General features: G+C 37.3%; 2 protein-coding genes across 2 annotated transcripts in view; one reads left to right on the top strand and one right to left on the bottom strand.

Annotated features, from left to right (window-relative positions):
* Positions 1-20,232, bottom strand: part of LOC124789592 (ankyrin repeat and zinc finger domain-containing protein 1-like) — a 113,083-nt gene extending 92,851 nt beyond the window's left edge. The window contains exons 1-2 of the mRNA XM_047257003.1: positions 20,162-20,232; positions 19,695-19,815 (exon numbers count right to left, since the gene is read on the bottom strand). Of these exons, the coding sequence (XP_047112959.1) occupies positions 19,695-19,806 (112 nt within the window). The 5' untranslated portion in view covers positions 19,807-19,815; positions 20,162-20,232. The remainder of the gene's footprint in view (positions 1-19,694; positions 19,816-20,161) is intronic.
* A 128-nt stretch (positions 20,233-20,360) lies between these two features.
* Positions 20,361-20,710, top strand: part of LOC124790024 (polyglutamine-binding protein 1) — an 82,253-nt gene continuing 81,903 nt past the window's right edge. The window contains exons 1-2 of the mRNA XM_047257578.1: positions 20,361-20,377; positions 20,496-20,561. Coding sequence (XP_047113534.1) covers position 20,377; positions 20,496-20,561 — 67 coding nt within the window. The 5' untranslated portion in view covers positions 20,361-20,376. The remainder of the gene's footprint in view (positions 20,378-20,495; positions 20,562-20,710) is intronic.

Genomic DNA, 20,710 nt, shown 5'->3' with positions numbered 1-20,710 from the left:
TCTGCAATCTCTCAGACATTTAGTCTTCCATTGTCATGCACAATTTCATTGACATTCCTGACTGAGCGTCATCGGTAGACGTCAATGGGTGTCCTGAATTAGGGCCAACTTTAATTTCTGTCTGGCCATTTTTAATCGATGTGAACCATTCATACTGTAAAGGCTTTTTCGGGTTTCACACAAAATTTAATGGAGATATGTTGTTCCTCTAACTCTGCTATATCAAAATTCACAAACTGTGCGACACAACACTCTACTCAATACAACACTGAACAATAACTAACAGGCGTACAACAATGAAACTTCCAGCAGTTAAATATTAAACACAGATGTGTGCAGGGATGCCAACCACATTTCGCTCCAACACAACCCTGGTGCGAAATTACTAATGTTCTAGAATTTTTTGAACAGACCTCTCACATGCTGTGCAAAATGAGTTGCCTCTGCTACGACTTTGGAGACCTCACTTCAAGTATAACTTGACTACCATAACAATTGTGCACTTTGCCCTGATTAATTCTGTCATTACACATAGCATCCCTTTCTTGTGGATCAATATACAAGAAAATTTTTGTCATGCACAAATGAGTTGCGAAGATAATTACATTATTGCTACTGCATGCACCTACCGAGCCCATCTTTAAAGAAGTGGGACCATGCATACAATCCTAGACACAGCTTCATTTTTAAACAATAATCTCTCCTTATTTGAAACAAATAATGAGGTGCATGATCACCACACCAGTACCAGTGGTAACATTTATCTAACAAGCCAGAGAGCTAGTAAATGCCATTACAGTGTGACATACATAGGCGTCATACTCTATAAAAAATTATCTTGTTCATACAATAATAATAGGAACTACCTCAGGTGAAAAGTCGCCAGTGTAATGCTCCAGCACTATTTTTATTCTGTTGCTGAATTTATGGAGACCAATTTATGTCAAATATAATTCCAATTTTTTCCACAATGCAATAATCTTGAATCTTATGGAAGTTAATTCTAAATTAATTTTATGATGATATGTGTAATGCATACTCTGTCCTCTACAGCACAAATACATTTAACAACTAATGTAACAAAAATATATTTGATCACAGTTTTTTTGCAGTTCATACATACTTTTTGAAAATTACTGTAACAAAAAGGTATACGCTACATCAACAATTGCGTATCCCCGATCACGAACATGTTTTTGTGGATAAATACATAAAAATAAACACATTATACATGGTTCAGATCTCCACTATGAAAGAAAAGTAAGTACACAAGAAGGAATAAGCTTACATACAACAGAACAATACAGCATACCACACTGGGCCTTCCACAGGTGAACAAATTGGTAAATATATTTAGGAAATTCTCATGCTGCCTCCCTACAGTACAGGTCTGGCTCCTCACAGTTGCTACATACTTGGCTTTGTCAGGAATTATTTGTGAGAAGGACAGTACATCATCAGTGAGGCCTAACCTCATGTGCATTTTCACTAAAGAAGTATCTCCAAAATTCAGAACTGTACTTCAAGCAAACTGAAATGACTGGCAAACCTTACTGAAAATTAATAAACATACTAAATTTCCTGGTATGTAAGCAGACAAGACAACATTTTTAAGCAATTTTCCACCTTTTCCATATGCCTGTTACCCCACAGTGAATCCTCTATTTGGTTAGTATTGATCGACCCTTACATGTACACACAGTATGATCTCTCTACACACATTCAAATTACAAATTTGCAACTTTCGTAAGTTCTTGAGGTAATTCCAATATATTTCAGTTCAAAATACAAATTTTCACTCCATAGTTGTAACTTCCTTGATACACAGCCTTTCTATCAATCCACACTTCAAAGAATACAAGATTTTGTAATGTTTCTTGGAAATAATGAACTTATAGGTACCGTCAATATGCCTTGACCAATGTCAACATCGAAATGGCAGACATAAACCACTATGGAAATTTAATATGAATAAAATAAGAGCCACAACTTAAATTAGAGTATTTAACCCATTCGCGGGCCATGGGGATATGTTCCTCACTGAATGTATTTCTTTACAGCATTGTGTTAATAAACACTTCTGTACGCTCCTGGCATATAGTGGCAGTCCGCTGCACCAGCTGCAGTTTCTGTTTGTTGTGAAATATGGCCTTCAAGACAATGGAAAGTATATATCCCACCAAACAATGGTGCTTTAATTATTCTTTGGAAGTATGGTTACCACCAAAGTAGTTTCTGGAAGGATCTTGGGAAGAATTTTTACCACAAAATTAATCTTGTCATTTGTGGTCCTTGGGAAGCATACTTACCATCAGATTAGAGGTATCCCGAAGTTTTTGGGACTATGTCTTCCATCTTGTGGTAGTACACTGCACCAGGTGTGTGTGTAAACCACTACAATAGTCAGTTTTTGTTTGTTATGGGACCAACTGTTGTCAGAATACATTGCTTTGCTTCTGCAATATACATTATTGTGACCCATATCAGCTCATACATTTATGGCGCGATAAAGTTTCTAGCATTGTTTTCACGTTGTGGTAAGTAAACTTTAATATTGGTATCAAATATTTTCAAAATAAAAGAAAACATAAAATACTGTTCATTATTTTTATATGTAATGGCAACACGTAACAGCTCACAAAAGAGAAATGGGAAATCCATTTACCACCATAGTTTTAACACTTCACAAAGGTGCCATGGTGACATATGTACCACCATAGCTTTTGGTCCTAAATCATAAATATAAAATAATCAAAAAATAAAATATAGTCAGTTGATCATAATCAGTTGATTGGATAGCAAAAAATATTATCTCTGCAGAGTTGCTACAAAAAATGTGCCCACCAAAGGGTAGTCTGCAACTTCCATAACTGTTCTTATTGAAGATACAATCTTCTGGGTTATGAGACAGTGTCATGTACAAATTATAGTTCTTCTCATGAAATCAATTGGCTTTACCAACACACAACAGTCACCTTCCAACCTAACCTAGATATCAGGATATACTATATATCAGTCTGTCACTATAACCTATACTCCAAAAAATAAATAAGAAGCAAAATAAATATTATCAGCATTCTGTTCTATGCTAAGAGACTGATGCACTCCGGGTTAAAAAAAAAAAAAAAAAGGAAAAAAAAAAAAAAAAAAAACACAGAAATGTGAATGAGTAAAAGTTAGTAGAAATTCAAACGTCTACAAAAGATCAATGTGCAAAGCATATGACAACTTCCACCATCATATCTTACAAGTGAAGATCTTGCTAAGAACCGGAGAAAATTATGATCCTATGTAAAATCACAGGTTAAACGCTTCTATCCACTCACTCGTAAACTTGTCCAATGTGGCAATATAAGACAGCAAAAGGAAAGCTGAAGTTTTAAATTTCACACTGAACAAACAATTTCAACAGGAGAATCAAACAGGCATACAATTGTTTGACCATCTAGCAGACTCCTGTGTGGAGGACAAATTAAGAGGCATTACTGGGATTGAGAAATGAATGACAGAGATGAAAACAAGCAAGTCACCAGGTCAGGTCCAGATGTAATCCCATTTCAATTTTACAGAGAGCACTCTACAGCGTTAGCCCCTTACATTGCTTGCATTTACCATGGATTGTTCATGCAGTACAAAGAGCCAAGTGAATGAAAAAAGTGCTGATAACTGCTTTATATAAGAAGGGTAGAACAATGGACCTGCAAAATTATAGACCAAGATCCTTAATATTGATTTGTTGTAGAATCTTGAACAAGGATCAAGTTGGAACACATTAAATTTGCTTGAGACAGAAAACCTTCTGTCCACAAATCAGCACAGATTTAGAAACACTGCTTCCACAAAACACTATTTGCCCTCTTCTCACTTGAAACCCTGCATACCATGGATGGAGAGCAACAGGCAAATTCCATATTCCAAAATTTCCATAATGTGTTTGACTCGGCGTCACACTGCAAGCTGTTAACAAAGGTTCAAGAATACAGAATAGGTTCTCAGACACATGAGTGGTTCAAAGATGTAGAACCCATTACACTGTCCTGGATGGCGAGTGTTCATCAGAGACATCAAGGGTATCGTCAGGAGAGATCCATGAAAATTTGATAGGACCAGTCCTGTTCTCTACATAAATAAATGATTAACAGGTAGGGTGAGCAGCAATCTGTGACTTTTTGCTAATTTTGCTACTAATTCAAAGCATTAGTATACAGAGTATTGTCATTGAGTGACTGTAGGGGTGTGCAGGATGATTTTGACAATTTCTATTTTGTGTGATGGAAGGCAGCTTGCTCGAAATGTAGAAAGATGTAAGTTACTGTAGGTCAGCAGGAAAACCGTTCCAATGCAGCATTATTAGAGTGCTGTTGGACACCATCACATCAATTAAATATCTATGTGTTATGTTGCAAAGCAATACAAAATGGAATGAGCAAACAGAAGTAGGGAAGACAAATGGTCAGCTTTGATTTACTGGGATAAATTTTGGAAAACGTAGCTCCTCTATAAAGGAGACTGCACATAAAACACTTGTTTGACCCATTCTTGAGTACTGGTTGAGTGTTCGGAATCCCTAACAGGAATACACTGAAGCAGTTGGAAGTAGTCAGCTACATCTGTTACCAGTAGGTTCAATCAAAACATGAGTATTACAGAGATGCTCCATAAATTCAAATGCACGTCCCTTTGTGGAAGATGGCATTGTTTTCATGAAACAATATTGACAAAATTTAGAGAATTGGCATTTGCAGCTGACTGCAGAACAGTTCTCACCATCACAGTATATTTCACATAAGGCCAAAAATAGAAGAGGAAAGGAAATAATTAGTAGTGGTACAAGATAGCTTCCACCATGCACCATACTGTGGCTTGCCAAGTATATTTATGTAGATGTAGACATATCCAGGTTTGTGCAGTTAACAATATTACATGCTACATCATTATGTTATAGGTCAATACCGACATATAGTACTGACAGTCTCAGCCCATTCTGTTTCTCTTTGAAGCCAGATCCATCTCGCGCCACAAAAGTTACCAGCAACAGATTTATATGATCAACTACCCTTCATTTCATAAATATGTTGGATATAGCTTACATACCAAACTAAATTCAATAGACTGATGATTCCTCATGTTGATCTACTATCTCACTAGCAAAAAAAAATACCTTGGTGTAGATATCTGTAGACATATGAAATGGAATGATCATATCGGGGTGGATTATATGTACAGCAAGAGGCAGACTTCAGTTCAGTGGTAGAATACTGGGTAAATGCAATACCTGTAAAAGAGTTTACGTACAAAACATTTGTAGAATCAGTCTTAGTATTTTGTTCCAGTGTGTGGGACCCAAACCAAATAGAACTGAGATGGGATAACATACATGAAGAAGGGCAGCAGAGTTATTTGTCCCATGGGAGGGCGTATCGGAAATGCTGAAGAAACTGAACTGGTAGATACTTGAAAATAGATGCAAATTATTTCGAGACAGGCTACTACAAAGTTTCAAGAACTAGTTTTGAGTGGTGAACTTACGAATATACCACAAACCCTTGTGTATTGCTTCTCAAGGTATTGCAAGGACAAGAAAGAAACACTTATAGCCAGCAAGGGGCATTTAAGCAATCATTCTTCCTGTGTTCCGTACTGAAATGGAATGGAAAGGAGCCCTACTAACAAGTAAAATGGAGAGCTTCCCCAGTGAAAAAGACTACACTACGAGATGGAGACAATAAGATATCATTAAGGTTCACTATGAAGGCAAGCCAACAGCTCAAGAACTAAAACAGGTATTGGATCCGGGTAGTTGCAATGGATAATAAAAAATGAAACAGACTCAATTTTTGTTAACAATGTTGGCAATCAGTGCACAGTGAACATGTAGTTGTGGATATACCAAGTAATGTACGGCACTAACACCAAATGTGGAAAGTCCATATGTTGCCTTCCAATTAACCCCTTAACTGCTCTGGACGTGTTAACGTGCGCATCTTTGTACCTGTCCCTGTGTGCCCTGAACATGTTTACACGTGCCACCAGTCCTTTTATCTGGTACTCTGAATGTGTCTATGCATTCAGAGTATCAGATAAAAGGACTGGTGGCACGTGTAAACACGTTCAGGGCACAAAGGGACAGGTACAAAGATGCGCACATTAACACGTCCAGAGCAGTTAAAGGGTTAACGCTAATATTCCTTTCTGAGCTAACTATGACTTTCATCTCAATAGCAATTTGATAAAGAAGAAGAACACAGTTTCAATTTGGTTAAAATTCATATGAAATTACAAAGAATGCCTTAAGTGTCAAGTTGTGATTGTTTGGTTTCACAGAAAAGCAAATGGAAATAAAGACATAGTGTTTTGTTTAGAACTTGTATATTCAGCATTGTTGGGTATTCAAACCAAATTTTGGGTTGATAATGCCTTTGCTTTTTAATATTGCACATAATGTGCAAGATTTTCTCTCTGTGTCAGCTTATTCATGCAGAAGACTAAAGTCGCATATTCATGACAAACAGCAAGCAGCAGGCCTCAACTAACTGGATCAACATTACATCTAAACTCTGCAAGATGATATGAGGTGCATGGCAGAGGCTACTTCCCATTGTACCAGATATTAGTGTTTCTTCCTGATCCATTCACATATGGAGTGTGTGAAGAATGACTGTTTGAATGCCTCTGTGCGTGCAGTAATTACTCTAATCTTATCCTCACAATCCCTTTGTGAGTAATACATAGGGGGTTGTAGTATACCCCTAGAGTGATCGTTTAAAAACAGTTCTTGAAAATTCATTAACAGACTTTCTCGGGATAGTTTACGCCAGTCTTCAAGAGTCTCCCAGTTCAATTCCTTCAGTGTCTCTGTGACATTCTCCCACAGATTAAAAAAACCTGTGACCATTCGTGCTGCCCTTCTCTGTATACATTCAAATTTCTTGTTAGTCCTATCTGGTACAGGTCCCACACACTTGAGCATTATTCCAGAACTGGTTGCACAAGTAGACTGATTGCACTTCACCAGTATTCTACCAAGAAACAGAAGTCTACCATCTGCATTACCCATGAATGAATCTATACGATCGTTCCATTTCATATCCTGACGAAGTGTTACACCCAGGTATTTGTACAAGTTGGCCGATTCCAACAGTGACTCACTGATATTATAGTGATAGAATATTATATTTTTTTCATTCTGTGAAGTGCAAAATTTTAATGTTCTGAACATTTAGAGCAAGTTGCCAATCTTTGCACCATTTTGAAATCTTATCAAGATCTGACTGAATAATTATGAAGCTTCTCTCAGATAGTAATTCATTATAGACAACTGCATTATCTGTAAAACACCTGATTTTACTATTAATATTGCCTACAAGGTCATTAATACCTAAGATGAAGAGCAAAGCTTCCAACACACTTCCCTGGGGCACACCTGAAGTTATTTCTATATCAGCTAGTTACAGTATATGACATAGCTCCATGCATAAGGCGAAAGAGTCATTCAAAGCAGTGTGTTCAATTAATGATTTAACAACTGAAAATTTTAGGGAAAGCTTGCAACAGCTAGACTGGGATGAGGTGTACAGCGCACCTGACCTAATTTAAAATTTAACCTATATTGTGATGCCTCTGTGAGTATATTTGAAAACAGTTTCCCTAAGAAAACAGTTAAATGTAATTTTAAGACACCGCCTAAAATGCCATGGCTTACTAAAGGAATAAAAATATCTTGTAAACAGAAAAGGGAAATGTACCAAGCAATCAAAAAGTCAGTATAAATTTGAAAACTTAATAAACCACAGAATAATGTAGACAGAGAGGTAAAAGTTGACACACATGCTTGGAATGACATGGGGTTTTATAAGAACAAAAAAAGTATTGCTAGACGCGTGAAAGATCCCTTGCGCACGTCGTTTGCTGATAATCGTGTGCTCAGCCGCCTCTTTCGTCATGCTTGGCCTCCCAGGTCCCCAGACCACAGTCTGTGCAATTATTGGCTTTGGGATTACCTGAAGTCGCAAGTGTATCGTGATCGACCGACATCTCTAGGGATGCTGAAAGACAACATCTGATGCCAATGCCTCACCATAACCCCGGACATGCTTTACAGTGCTGTTCACAACATTATTCCTCGACTACAGCTATTGTTGAGGAATGATTGTGGACATATTGAGCATTTCCTGTAAAGAACATCATCTTTTCTTTGTCTTACTTTGTTATGCTAAATATTGCTATTCTCAACAGATGTTGGACATTTTTTGAACTTTTGTATTTTTTTGGTTCTAATAAAACCCCATGTCATTCCAAGCATGTGTATCAATTTGTACCTCTCTATCTACATTATTCCGTAATTTATTCAGTTTTCAAATTTATACTGACTTTTTGATCACCTGGTATCTTATAACTAGGAGCAGTAATGATCCAGAAACCGTGAAACATTATGAAAACTACTGCACTGTATTAAGAAAAGTTATTAAAAGGTCCAGAAGTATGTGCACTACGTCTGAGATTAGCACATCTGAAAATAAAATTAAAACAAATTGGAATACTGTTAAAAGGGAAACAGGGCACAGGAAGACTGTATTTCTATCAAACTCTATGAAAAATTTGTTAACAAGTAGTCAGAAGTAGAAAACATTTTTAATAATCATTTTTTAAGTGTTGTAGAGAAAATAGGATCCAACTATTCATTAGAAAATGCAGGATAGTGTATGGAAGAGGCAGTACTTATGCAATTTGATAAAATTAAAATTCAATGCACCTCTCCTACTGAAATTATGAAAATAAAAAATTCACTAAAAAGTAAAAGCTCACATGAAATTTATGGCATTTCCAACAGATTACTAAAAGCTTGTTCCCAACAGATAAGTAGGATTCTCAGCCACATATGTAGTACCTCAATAAAAAAGGACATTTTTCCAGATAAACTGAAATACGCTATTGTTAAACCACTGCATAAAAAAGGGGATAGGTCTGACGCTAACAACTAGCGCCCAACTCACTTCTGACAGGTTTATCCAAAAGTCTTGAAAAAGTGATGTATTCAAGAGTAGCATCATATATTTGTAAAAATGAAGTACAAACAAAATGTCAATTTGGTTTTCAGGAAAGCTTTTCAACAGAATGCTATACATACTTTCACAGATCAAATATTAAATGCATTGAATAATCGAACATCACCCATATGGATGTTTTGTGATGTCAGAGGCTTTTGATTGTGTGAATCATGAAATTCTTCTAGATAAACTTAAGCATTGTGGTATGAGTGGGAGAGTGCACAAACGGTATAGTTCATAATTAATTGGAAGTATGCAGAAGGTTGAAATTAACAGTTCAGATAGTTTGCAAAATTCAGCAGAATCCTCTCACTGGGAAGGTATCAAGAATAGTGTCCCACAAGGTTCAATCTTGGGTCCATCATTGTTTTTAATATATATTAATGACTTGCCACTCCATATTAATGAAGATGAAAAGCCAGTTCATTTTTCCTTATGATACAAGTATAGTAATCACACCTAACAAACAAGAATCAGCTAAGGAAATTGTAAATAATGTCTTTCAGAAAATTATTAAGTGGTTCTACGAAAACAGACTCTCACTAAGTTTTGAGAAAATACAGTACATACAAATCTGTACGGTAAACGGCATAATACCATTTATAAATATAGACTATGAACAGAAGTCTGCTGTAAAGGCATAATATTCAGAATTTCTCGGTGTGTTCTTTGATGAGAAACTGAACTGGAAGAAACATATCTATGGTCTGCTGAAACAGTTAGGTTCAGCTGCTTATGCTATTAGGATTATTGCAAATTTGGGTGATAAACATATCAGTAAATTGGCCTACTATGCCTATTTTCATTCACTTCTTTCACATGGCATCATATTTTGGCATAAATCATCATTAAGAGAAAAAGTATTTATTGCACAAATGCATGTAGGGCCTAATCAGAATTATAGCTGGAGCCCACCTAAGATCACTTTGTAGACATTTATTTAAGGAACCCAGTACCTTCACAATAAATATATTCACTTATGAATTTTTTTTATTAATAATCCATTCCAGTTCAAAAATAACAGCCAAGTGCACCGCTGTTGTTGTTGTGGTCTTCAGTCCTGAGACTGGTTTGATGCAGTTCTCCATGCTACTCTATCCTGTGCAAGCTTCTTCATCTCCCAGTAATTACTGCAACCTACATCCTTCTGAATCTGCTTAGTGTATCCATCTCTTGGTCTCCCTCTACGATTTCTACCCTCCACGCTGTCCTCAAATACTAAATTGGTGATACCTTGATGCCTCAGAACATGTCCCACCAACCGATCCCTTCTTCTAGTCAAGTTGTGCCACAAACTCCTTTTCTCTCCAATTCTGTTCAATACCTCCTCATTAGTTATGTGATCTACCCATCTAATCTTCAGCATTCTTCTGTAGCACCACATTTCGAAAGCTTCTATTCTCTTCTTGAGAAGACACACACTACAATGCTAGAATAAAGGACGATCTTCGCTATTCAGAGTTAAATCTGACTTTGCACAGAAAGGGGTGAACTATGCCGCCACAAAAATCTTTGTGTCACTTGCCAAATAGTGTTAGAAATCTGACAGACAGCCAACCAACATTTAAAAACAAATTAAAAGAATTTCTGAATGACAACTCCTCCTACTCAATAGATGAATTTTTAGGTATGAAGTAAAGAAAAATTAATTATTTTGTGTAAACAAAACTTTTGTTAAAGTGACACATTCCACATCATTATGAAATGTCGTATTCATGATCTATGGAACAAGTATTAATGTATGCATGTATGTATCTGTGTATGACAATAATTCTATATCCAAGATACATGCTGCATCCTACCTACCAAACAGTCCTCAATACTTTAAAAAATCTCATTCCAGTCACAAATTTCACGTGATACCCTGTATGATTATACTTTTGACAGTGAGTATAGGTGCGATACCAAGTCAAATACTTTTCAGAAATCAAGAAATGCTGCATCTACCTGGTTGTCTTGATCCAAAGGTTTCAGTATGTCATGGGAGAATGGTGTAGGTTGGATTTCACATGTTGTTGTTGTTGTGGTCTTCAGTCCTGAGACTGGTTTGTAGCAGCTCTCCATGCTACTCTATCCTGTGCAAGCTTCTTCATCTCCCAGTACCTACTGCAACCTACATCCTTCTGAATCTGCTTAGTGTATTCATCTCTTGGTCTCCCTCTACGATTTTTACCCTCCACACTGCCCTCCAATACTAAATTGGTGATCCCTTGATGCCTCAGAACATGCCCTACCAACCGATCCCTTCTTCTGGTCAAGTTGTGCCACAAACTTCTCTTCTCCCCAATCCTATTCAATACTTCCTCATTAGTTATGTGATCTACCCATCTAATCTTCAGCATTCTTCTGTAGCACCACATTTCGAAAGCTTCTATTCTCTTCTTGTCCAAACTGGTTATCGTCCATGTTTCACTTCCATACATGGCTACACTCCATACAAATACTTTCAGAAATGACTTCCTGACACTTAAATCAATACTGGATGTTAACAAATTTATCTTCTTCAGAAACGCTTTCCTTGCCATTGCCAGTCTACATTTTATATCCTCTCTACTTCGACCACCATCAGTTATTTTGCTCCCCAAATAGCAAAACTCCCTTACTACTTTAAGTGCCTCATTTCCTAATCTAATTCCCTCAGCATCACCCGACTTAATTAGACTACATTCCATTATCCTTGTTTTGCTTTTGTTGATGTTCATCTTATATCCTCCTTTCAAGACACTGTCCATTCCATTCAACTGCTCTTCCAAGTCCTTTGCTGTCTCTGACAGAATTACAATGTCATCGGCGAACCTCAAAGTTTTTATTTCTTCTCCATGAATTTTAATACCTACTCCTAATTTTTCTTTTGTTTCCTTTACTGCTTGCTCAATATACAGACTGAACAACATCGGGGAGAGGCTACAACCCTGTCTTACTCCCTTCCCAACCACTGCTTCCCTTTCATGTCCCTCGACTCTTATAACTGCCATCTGGTTTCTGTACAAATTGCAAATAGCCTTTCGCTCCCTGTATTTTACCCCTGCCACCTTTAGAATTTGAAAGAGAGTATTCCAGTCAACATTGTCAAAAGCTTTCTCTAAGTCTACAAATGCTAGAAACGTAGGTTTGCCTTTCCTTAATCTTTCTTCTAAGATAAGTCGTAAGGTCAGTATTGCCTCACGTGTTCCAGTGTTTCTACGGAATCCAAACTGATCTTCCCCGAGGTTGGCTTCTACTAGTTTTTCCATTCGTCTGTAAAGAATTCGTGTTAGCATTTTGCAGCTGTGACTTATTAAGCTGATAGTTCGGTAATTTTCACATCTGTCAACACCTGCTTTCTTTGGGATTGGAAGTACTATATTCTTCTTGAAGTCTGAGGGTATTTCGCCTGTTTCATACATCTTGCTCACCAGATGGTAAGAGTTTTGTCAGGACTGGCTCTCCCACGGCCGTCAGTAGTTCCAATGGAATATTGTCTACTCCGGGAGCCTTGTTTCGACTCAGGTCTTTCAGTGCTCTGTCAAACTCTTCATGCAGTATCATATCTCCCATTTCATCTTCATCTACATCCTCTTCCATTTCCATAATATTGTCCTCAAGTACATCGCCCTTGTATAGACCCTCTATATACTCCTTCCACCTTTCTGCATTCCCTTCTTTGCTTAGAACTGGGTTTCCATCTGAGCTCTTGATATTCATACAAGTCGTTCTCTTATCTCCAAAGGTCTCTTTAATTTTCCTGTAGGCAGTATCTATCTTACCCCTAGTGAGATAGGACTCTACATCCTTACATTTGTCCTCTAGCCATCCCTGCTTAGCCATTTTGCACTTCCTGTCGGTCTCATTTTTGAGACGTTTGTATTCCTTTTTGCCTGTTTCACTTACTGCATTTTTATATTTTCTCCTTTCATCAATTAAATTCAATATTTCTTCTGTTACCCAAGGATTTCTACTAGCCCTCGTCTTTTTACCTACTTGATCCTCTGCTGCCTTCACTACTTCATCCTTCAAAGCTACCCATTCTTCTTCTACTGTATTTATTTCCCCCATTCCTGTCAATTGCTCCCTTATGCTCTCCCTGAATCTCTGTACAACCTCTGGTTCTTTTAGTTTATCCAGGTCCCATCTCCTTAAATTCCCACCTTTTTGCAGTTTCTTCAGTTTTAATCTACAGGTCATAACCAATAGATTGTGGTCAGAGTCCACATCTGCCCCTGGAAATGTCTTACAATTTAAAACCTGGTTCCTAAATCTCTGTCTTACCATTATATAATCTATCTGATACCTTTTAGTATCTCCAGGGTTCTTCCATGTATACAACCTTCTTTCATGATTCTTAAACCAAGTGTTAGTTATGATTATGTTGTGCTCTGTGCAAAATTCGACCAGGCGGCTTCCTCTTTCATTTCTGTCCCCCAATCCATATTCACCTACTATGTTTCCTTCTCTCCCATTTCCTACACTCGAATTCCAGTCACCCATGACTATTAAATTTTCGTCTCCCTTCACAATCTGAATAATTTCTTTTATTTCATCATACATTTCTTCAATTTCTTCGTCATCTGCAGAGCTAGTTGGCATATAAACTTGTACTACTGTAGTAGGCGTGGGCTTCGTATCTATCTTGGCCACAATAATGCGTTCACTATGCTGTTTGTAGTAGCTTACCCGCATTCCTATTTTCCTATTCATTATTAAACCTACTCCTGCATTACCCCTATTTGATTTTGTGTTTATAACCCTGTAGTCACCTGACCAGAAGTCTTGTTCCTCCTGCCACCGAACTTCACTAATTCCCACTATATCTAACTTCAACCTATCCATTTCCCTTTTTAAATTTTCTAACCTACCTGCCCGATTAAGGGATCTGACATTCCATGCTCCGATCCGTAGAACGCCAGTTTTCTTTCTCCTGATAACGACATCCTCTTGAGTAGTCCCCGCCCGGAGATCCGAATGGGGGACTATTTTACCTCCGGAATATTTTACCCAAGAGGACGCCATCATCATGTAATCATACAGTAAAGCTGCACGCCCTCGGGAAAAATTACGGCTGTAGTTTCCCCTTGCTTTCAGCCGTTCGCAGTACCAGCACAGCAAGGCCGTTTTGGTTATTGTTACAAGGCCAGATCAGTCAATCATCCAGACTGTTGCCCTTGCAACTACTGAAAAGGCTGCTGCCCCTCTTCAGGAACCACACGTTTGTCTGGCCTCTCAACAGATACCCCTCCATTGTGGTTGCACCTACGGTACGGCTATCTGTATCGCTGAGGCACGCAAGCCTCCCCACCAATGGCAAGGTCCATGGTTCATGGGGGGGGGATTTCACATGATCGATGTTTTTAAAATCCATGCTTGTTGGCATTGAGGAAGTAATTCTGTTCAAGATAAGTAATTATGTTTGAGCTCAGAATATCTTCTAAGATTCTACAACACATTGATGATAAGGATACTGGATGGTAGTTTTGTAGATCACTTCTGCTATGCTTCTTGTACATAGGTGTTACCTGTGCCTTTTTCCAAGCACTAAGCACGCTTTTTGTTCGAGGAATCTACGACAGATTATAGTTAGAAGCTGGACTAACTCAACTGCAAATTCAGCAGAGAATCTAACAGGTATTTCATCGGGGCCTGGAGCTCTGTTCAACTTTAATGATTTCGGCTGTTTCTCAACACCACTGATACGAATACTTCTTTCATTCACCTTTTTAGTGTCACTAGGATTAAATTGGGAGAATTCTCCTGTGTTTTCCTTTATAAAGAAATGTTCGAAAATGGAGTTAAACATTTCAGCTTTTGCTTTGCTGCCCTCAGTTTCAGTTCCTGCTTCATTCACTAGGAACCGGACACTAACTTTGGTGCCACTAACACAGCCTTTACATATGATCAGAATATCTTTGGGTTCTGCGAAAGATCACCTGACAATATTCTGCCATGGTAGTCACTGAAGGCATCACACATTGCTCCTTTGACAGCCAAACCATGCTGTTTCATTCAGCATCTCTCTACCTATAGCTCCACGCTTTGTTCTACACCTATTACGCAGTAATCTCTGTTTCTTTAGAAGTTTCTTTACAGTGGCTGTATACCATGGAGGTTCCCTCCCACTATGAACTGTTCTAGTGGGAACATCCAGTGCTTGGTCAACTACGTATTCTTTTAAACTTAAGCCAGAGTTCCTCTACATGCTCCTGACTTTTGCTGAACATTTCAAGTTCTTCACCGAGATATGACACTACTGATTTTTCATCTATGTTATTGAACATATACAGGGTTATTACAAATGATTGAAGGGATTTCACAGCTCTACAATAACTTTATTATTTGAGATATTTTCACAATGCTTTGCACACACATACAAAAACTCAAAAAGTTTTTTTAGGCATTCACAAATGTTCAATATGTGTCCCTTTAGTGATTCGGCAGACATCAAGCCGATAATCTAGTTCCTCCCACACTCGGCGCAGCATGTCCCAATCAATGAGTTCGAAAGCATCGTTGATGCGAGCTCGCAGTTCTGGCACGTTTCTTGGTAGAGGAGGTTTAAACACTGAATCTTTCACATAACCCCACAGAAAGAAATCGCATGGGGTCAAGTCAGGAGAGCGTGGAGGCCATGACATGAATTGCTGATCATGATCTCCACCACAACCGATCCATTGGTTTTCCACTCTCCTGTTTAAGAAATGCCGAACATCATGATGGAAGTGCGGTGGAGCACCATCCTGTTGAAAGATGAAAATAGCTCCCTGCTTGCTTTATTTGTCGACTTCCGCGGGCTACGGGTGAAACTTGCCCGCACGCGTTCAACCGTTTCTTCGCTCACTGCAGGCCGACCCGTTGATTTCCCCTTGCAGAGGCATCCAGAAGCTTTAAACTGCGCATACCATCACCGAATGGAGTTAGCAGTTGGTGGATCTTTGTTGAACTTCGTCCTGAAGTGCCGTTGCACTGTTATGACTGACTGATGTGAGTGCATTTCAAGCACGACATAGCTTTCTCGGCTCCTGTCACCATTTTGTCTCACTGCGCTTTCGAGCGCTCTGGCGGCAGAAACCTGAAGTGCGGCTTCAGCCGAACAAAACTTTATGAGTTTTTCTACGTATCTGAAGTGTGTCGTGACCATATGTCAATGAATGGAGCTACAGTGAATTTATGAAATCGCTTCAATCATTTGTAATAGCCCTGTATATCTTTCCGCTTGTTTTAGTTGTCCTTTCTACTTTCGTAATTGTTGTTGAAACAACCACGTCATGGTCACTGATATCAGTTTTGATGTGGACATCCTCAAAAGATTTTGTTTGTTGCCATTTGATCCAATATATTTCCATCATGAGTGTGGTTCTTAACTACATGCTCTAGGTAGTTTTCAGAGTAGGCATTTAGTTAAGATTCACAGGATGTCTTATCATGCCCACCACTAACATTAATTTTTCCAATTAATTGTTTGATGATCAAAGTCTCCACCAATGATCACAGTATGATTGGGAAACTTATGTACAAGTGAACTGAGGTTTTTTGTGAATTTTTCGATTACATCAGGAGATGTGTCTAGTCAGTGATAGAAGGATTCAATTATCATTGGATGCAATTATGATTGGGTGCTTTTACACAAAGCATTAATTTTAGTATCTTTGGACATTAAGAAGGATTCAAACCGTGAGTTTCAAAGAATGATTGTGGCGGGTCAGAGAAGCAAAATTCCCAACTGGCAGCAAAACAGTAATTGGAAACTTGATAACAGTGAGTTTAAGCCAGTTACCGGTACTATTTTGTACATATTAATAACAGTCTGGACCTGGTTGGGACAGTGTGATGTTTGTCACGTGGCTTGGAGAGAATCCCATCAAGAAGCTCCTCTGTTCAACAAGCTGGAGTGGCCATCTCTCGGTAAAACATCTACTCACTCATAGATTTCTCACTTACGAAACATTCTGTGTCTTTTGCACTTGAACCCAAGAATCATCAGAATAATGGGCATCACTGATGCTCCATAATTAAGAAAGATGGAGGCTCTGGTTCAGGAAGTGTATAATAATACATTATTAGTTCACACATCATGGGCCCTTGTATAATTTAACAGGATACTTTGACTTCGACCTCTGATTTTCAGTTAATATTAATATTCATATCAAACAGTGGCTTTTCCAGTGTAGAAATCTGATAGTGTTCTCTGAAATCAAGATGGTTACATAACACAATGTATCAACTTTTCTCCTTATATACAGGCCTTCACTATACAATTTGGCTGCTTGCAGCCTTTATACTGTGTAACTTGACTTATTCCACATCCTTGACTTGCTGTCTTTTAAAATGGGATTAAGTGGACACGGTATATGAATGAATGCAGTCCTGTGAACGAGCTATCAGAAGTAAACAAATTGACAATTTAATTTATCACAAAATTTTACGGACTTCAATAAATTCTCCCATTATATTAAAGTATTTACTATTAACCTCCCATTTTTCTTCAGTATGAGTTAATACATCATAAGATGCACAAATGGTCAACCTGTTTAGGAGTAGAAATACTTTGTAAGCTACAAAAAGACTAACGTTCAATGTCACCAGCCATTCTAATAAATTTCGATTGATCATCAAACAAATTTTGGCCAGGCTAAAAGAACATTTTTCTTCCTTAATAGCTGTAACTGCATATATGTCTGACAGAACTAATTTTAAATTAAAAACTGAGCAGTATCATCCCAGATAATAAAATTTATTTACAATGGAGCATTTGCTGTGAAACTACACTACATTTTTTGGTTGTGGTAATGACATAGACCTACATGCTGCAGGGTCTCATTTATTTTATGTGAACCACCTCTCAGAACATAATCTGAATCTGGTTTTGGATGTCTTTATATTGGACCAGTTACATCAGATGAATACAACAATGTAGGAAGCTATGAAACTAGTTAACGCAAGAAATATTAATTTTATCAACAATAACCACAAGACAGAAGTTTTCTTCAATTGATTATTTGTAAAAATTAAAATTGTACTTACAAGTCAAAATATTTTCTGTAGATAGTGCTGCAGTGCATCAAACCACTTAAAGAATTGGCATCATGAAAGTAGCACATGACAAGTGAGGATATAGCAGAATGTTAGATATGAGTCGTCAGCTTTGACCAATGACACAGGAAACGTGTGCAAATGCCGTACACAATATGGTAACTGTAATGTGGCCTTACTGGTGATTTATTCAAATGAGCTAAGCTACAGATCAGTCTGTTACCACAACCAGGGTTTTTTAGTGTCACATTCATTGGCTTCGCCATCTCACAATCAAACTATCACATTCCAGCGTAACCTATACCTTGTGTTAAGCTACAGATCAATCTGTTACCACAACCAGAATTTTTTTTTATATCGCTAACAACAAAGTGGTGAATACATGGAGCAAAAGGTGAGATGACAGCATCCATTAACATTACATCACTGGTCAAACCTGACAACTCATACCAGAATTCCCCTTGACACAAAGATGCTATAATAAAAAACTTGATGTAGTGGTAATTCATGTCTTGAAGTGTATGATGATTCATTTATTAAGTTATTTCTGTATTATAAACTAGTTACACGAATTTTCAATGTACTTACCAACCCAATTTTCTGATAAAAGTGTCGCAAATGATTGCCCTACATAATAAGCAGAAAATGAACACCTAAACTGCTATAAATGTATAGAACTATTACTTCTATAATGTATAACACATAGGACTACATATAATACGGAAAAACTATCTACTGTAATAGCTAGAATCAAGGCCAGTATCATCTTTTCCATTGTACTACATATGATCAATGGACAAGTAAGTAAGTAAGTAAGTAAATAAATAAATAAAACTTGCTTGTTTCTTGGTTTTCTTATTATGCTATTCAAATGCTCTCCATCTGCTGTAAAATACTGTACTTAGTAATTACATGAGTGTACTGATGAATAGTTAACGAGTAGCAATTATAATGCAATTTGTGGCAGGGTTTTATATACAATAAACATTGTTTACTATAGCTGTAGGGTATCCAGAACACAAATATTCACACAATTTACAAGTGTGAACAATATTACATACATAACTTAGTTGCAATTCCCGAATATTGCCACTTTACTATCTTGTATTTGTAGGCAAGTTCTTAAAAATACTTTTCAACAAAAATAAAGTGTTTCAGAGTGGGATGCACAACTCACTGGAAATTATTTTTATATCTTATATTTTGAGAATGAAGGTTATGATTAATTTGAAACTGTCTCTTATAATTTGTCATGAATATCGCAACATTTACGCCATATATGTAATACTATGTAAGTGTAAGAATTTCTAGTTTCTCCAAAGAGATCTTTGCACAAGGTTTAGGTGTCATTAGCAAATAATATTCTTATCGGTGGTGTCCATTCCCTGTTTGTGCCACAATATTAAATACAAGTACAACGCACATATACAAAGAAAGAACAAATCCACAATACAACACCAAAAAATAAAGAACAAAGCTGCGAGGCTCTAATTGTATTGCAAAATTGAGTAATGACGATTACCAATGGGAAACTTCCGTTCCCTAGTTTCTGGGTTATGGCTGTTATAGTTATATCGGAGAGAAGTAGAAATGAAATAAAATAAAAGAATGAAAGCAGTTGTATATGTAGCATGTTTTCCTTACTTCTTTCATCTTCAATGGCTGAATCTGATTTCATACATTTGGCCACTTTCAGCCCCTGAATAACACGGGGCGTATTCTCAATATCATAAATTTTGTACGTTTTATGCTCCATTTTTTGACGCTGTAAATATGAAAGACACATTAATAGCTTACTATTCTCACAATGTGATGCAACAGCTGGAAGTGAACAACTATCATAAATATGGTTGGAATTATAGCGATTCTGCAACATCATAGGATGATATAGCACTATTCAAATATGACACTATATGTGTATCAATAATATAATATTGTTTTCAACATCACTGTACTTGTGGATTACAGACGTCATATTTCAATGTGACATATATGTCACACAGCCAAATATGAAAGCTTCTAAAAATTTAAACCGACTGTTTACTTCCAACTCCTTAATCACTTAAAACAATCACAAAAACTAACAAGCAGGTATTTGTTAAATTACTTACACCACACGTGCAACACGTCCTTCCTCTTACGAAAAGGAAAACAACGCTGACGGCAGTTAGCAATTGAATATTAAGATCTGTGGGGCAGTGATCAGTATTATCTTTGGCTTAGAAACTTGTTTTGTTTGCATCTTTCTTGTGCCGTGTTGTGATTTGTTTATATGCGGCTGTGAGAGTGTTGTGAGAGTGAGTTGAAATTAATTCTTTATTTAGAGAGTAAGGCAGTATTCGATAAAAAATACAACGAGTAATACGTGTACAATTTCGTTACATTATTTTTTTATACATCACTTAGTTGTAGAACGGGTTGTATTTACTACTTATTGTCTTTCAGTGCCTTTGCCACAAAAGTTGGCCCTTCGCCTAGCAAAAAGAGGCCTGTTATCCACAAATGACGTTGGTAAGAAGAGATGATAATTATTTCAGTTGATAATGTATTCCTAAATGCAAATAGTTATAAATGCAATGGATCCGTCTAGCAGTAAATGATTATTACGGTCTCTGCTACCTATGTAGTAATGTCGTGCAACCGTGCTTATATCGCTATAG

The sequence above is a fragment of the Schistocerca piceifrons genome, chromosome 3 (assembly GCF_021461385.2).
Source record: "Schistocerca piceifrons isolate TAMUIC-IGC-003096 chromosome 3, iqSchPice1.1, whole genome shotgun sequence".
Classification (NCBI taxonomy): Eukaryota; Metazoa; Arthropoda; class Insecta; order Orthoptera; family Acrididae; genus Schistocerca; species Schistocerca piceifrons.
Note: the sequence above shows the minus strand (reverse complement) of the source record. Positions and strands in the feature narration are given on the sequence as shown.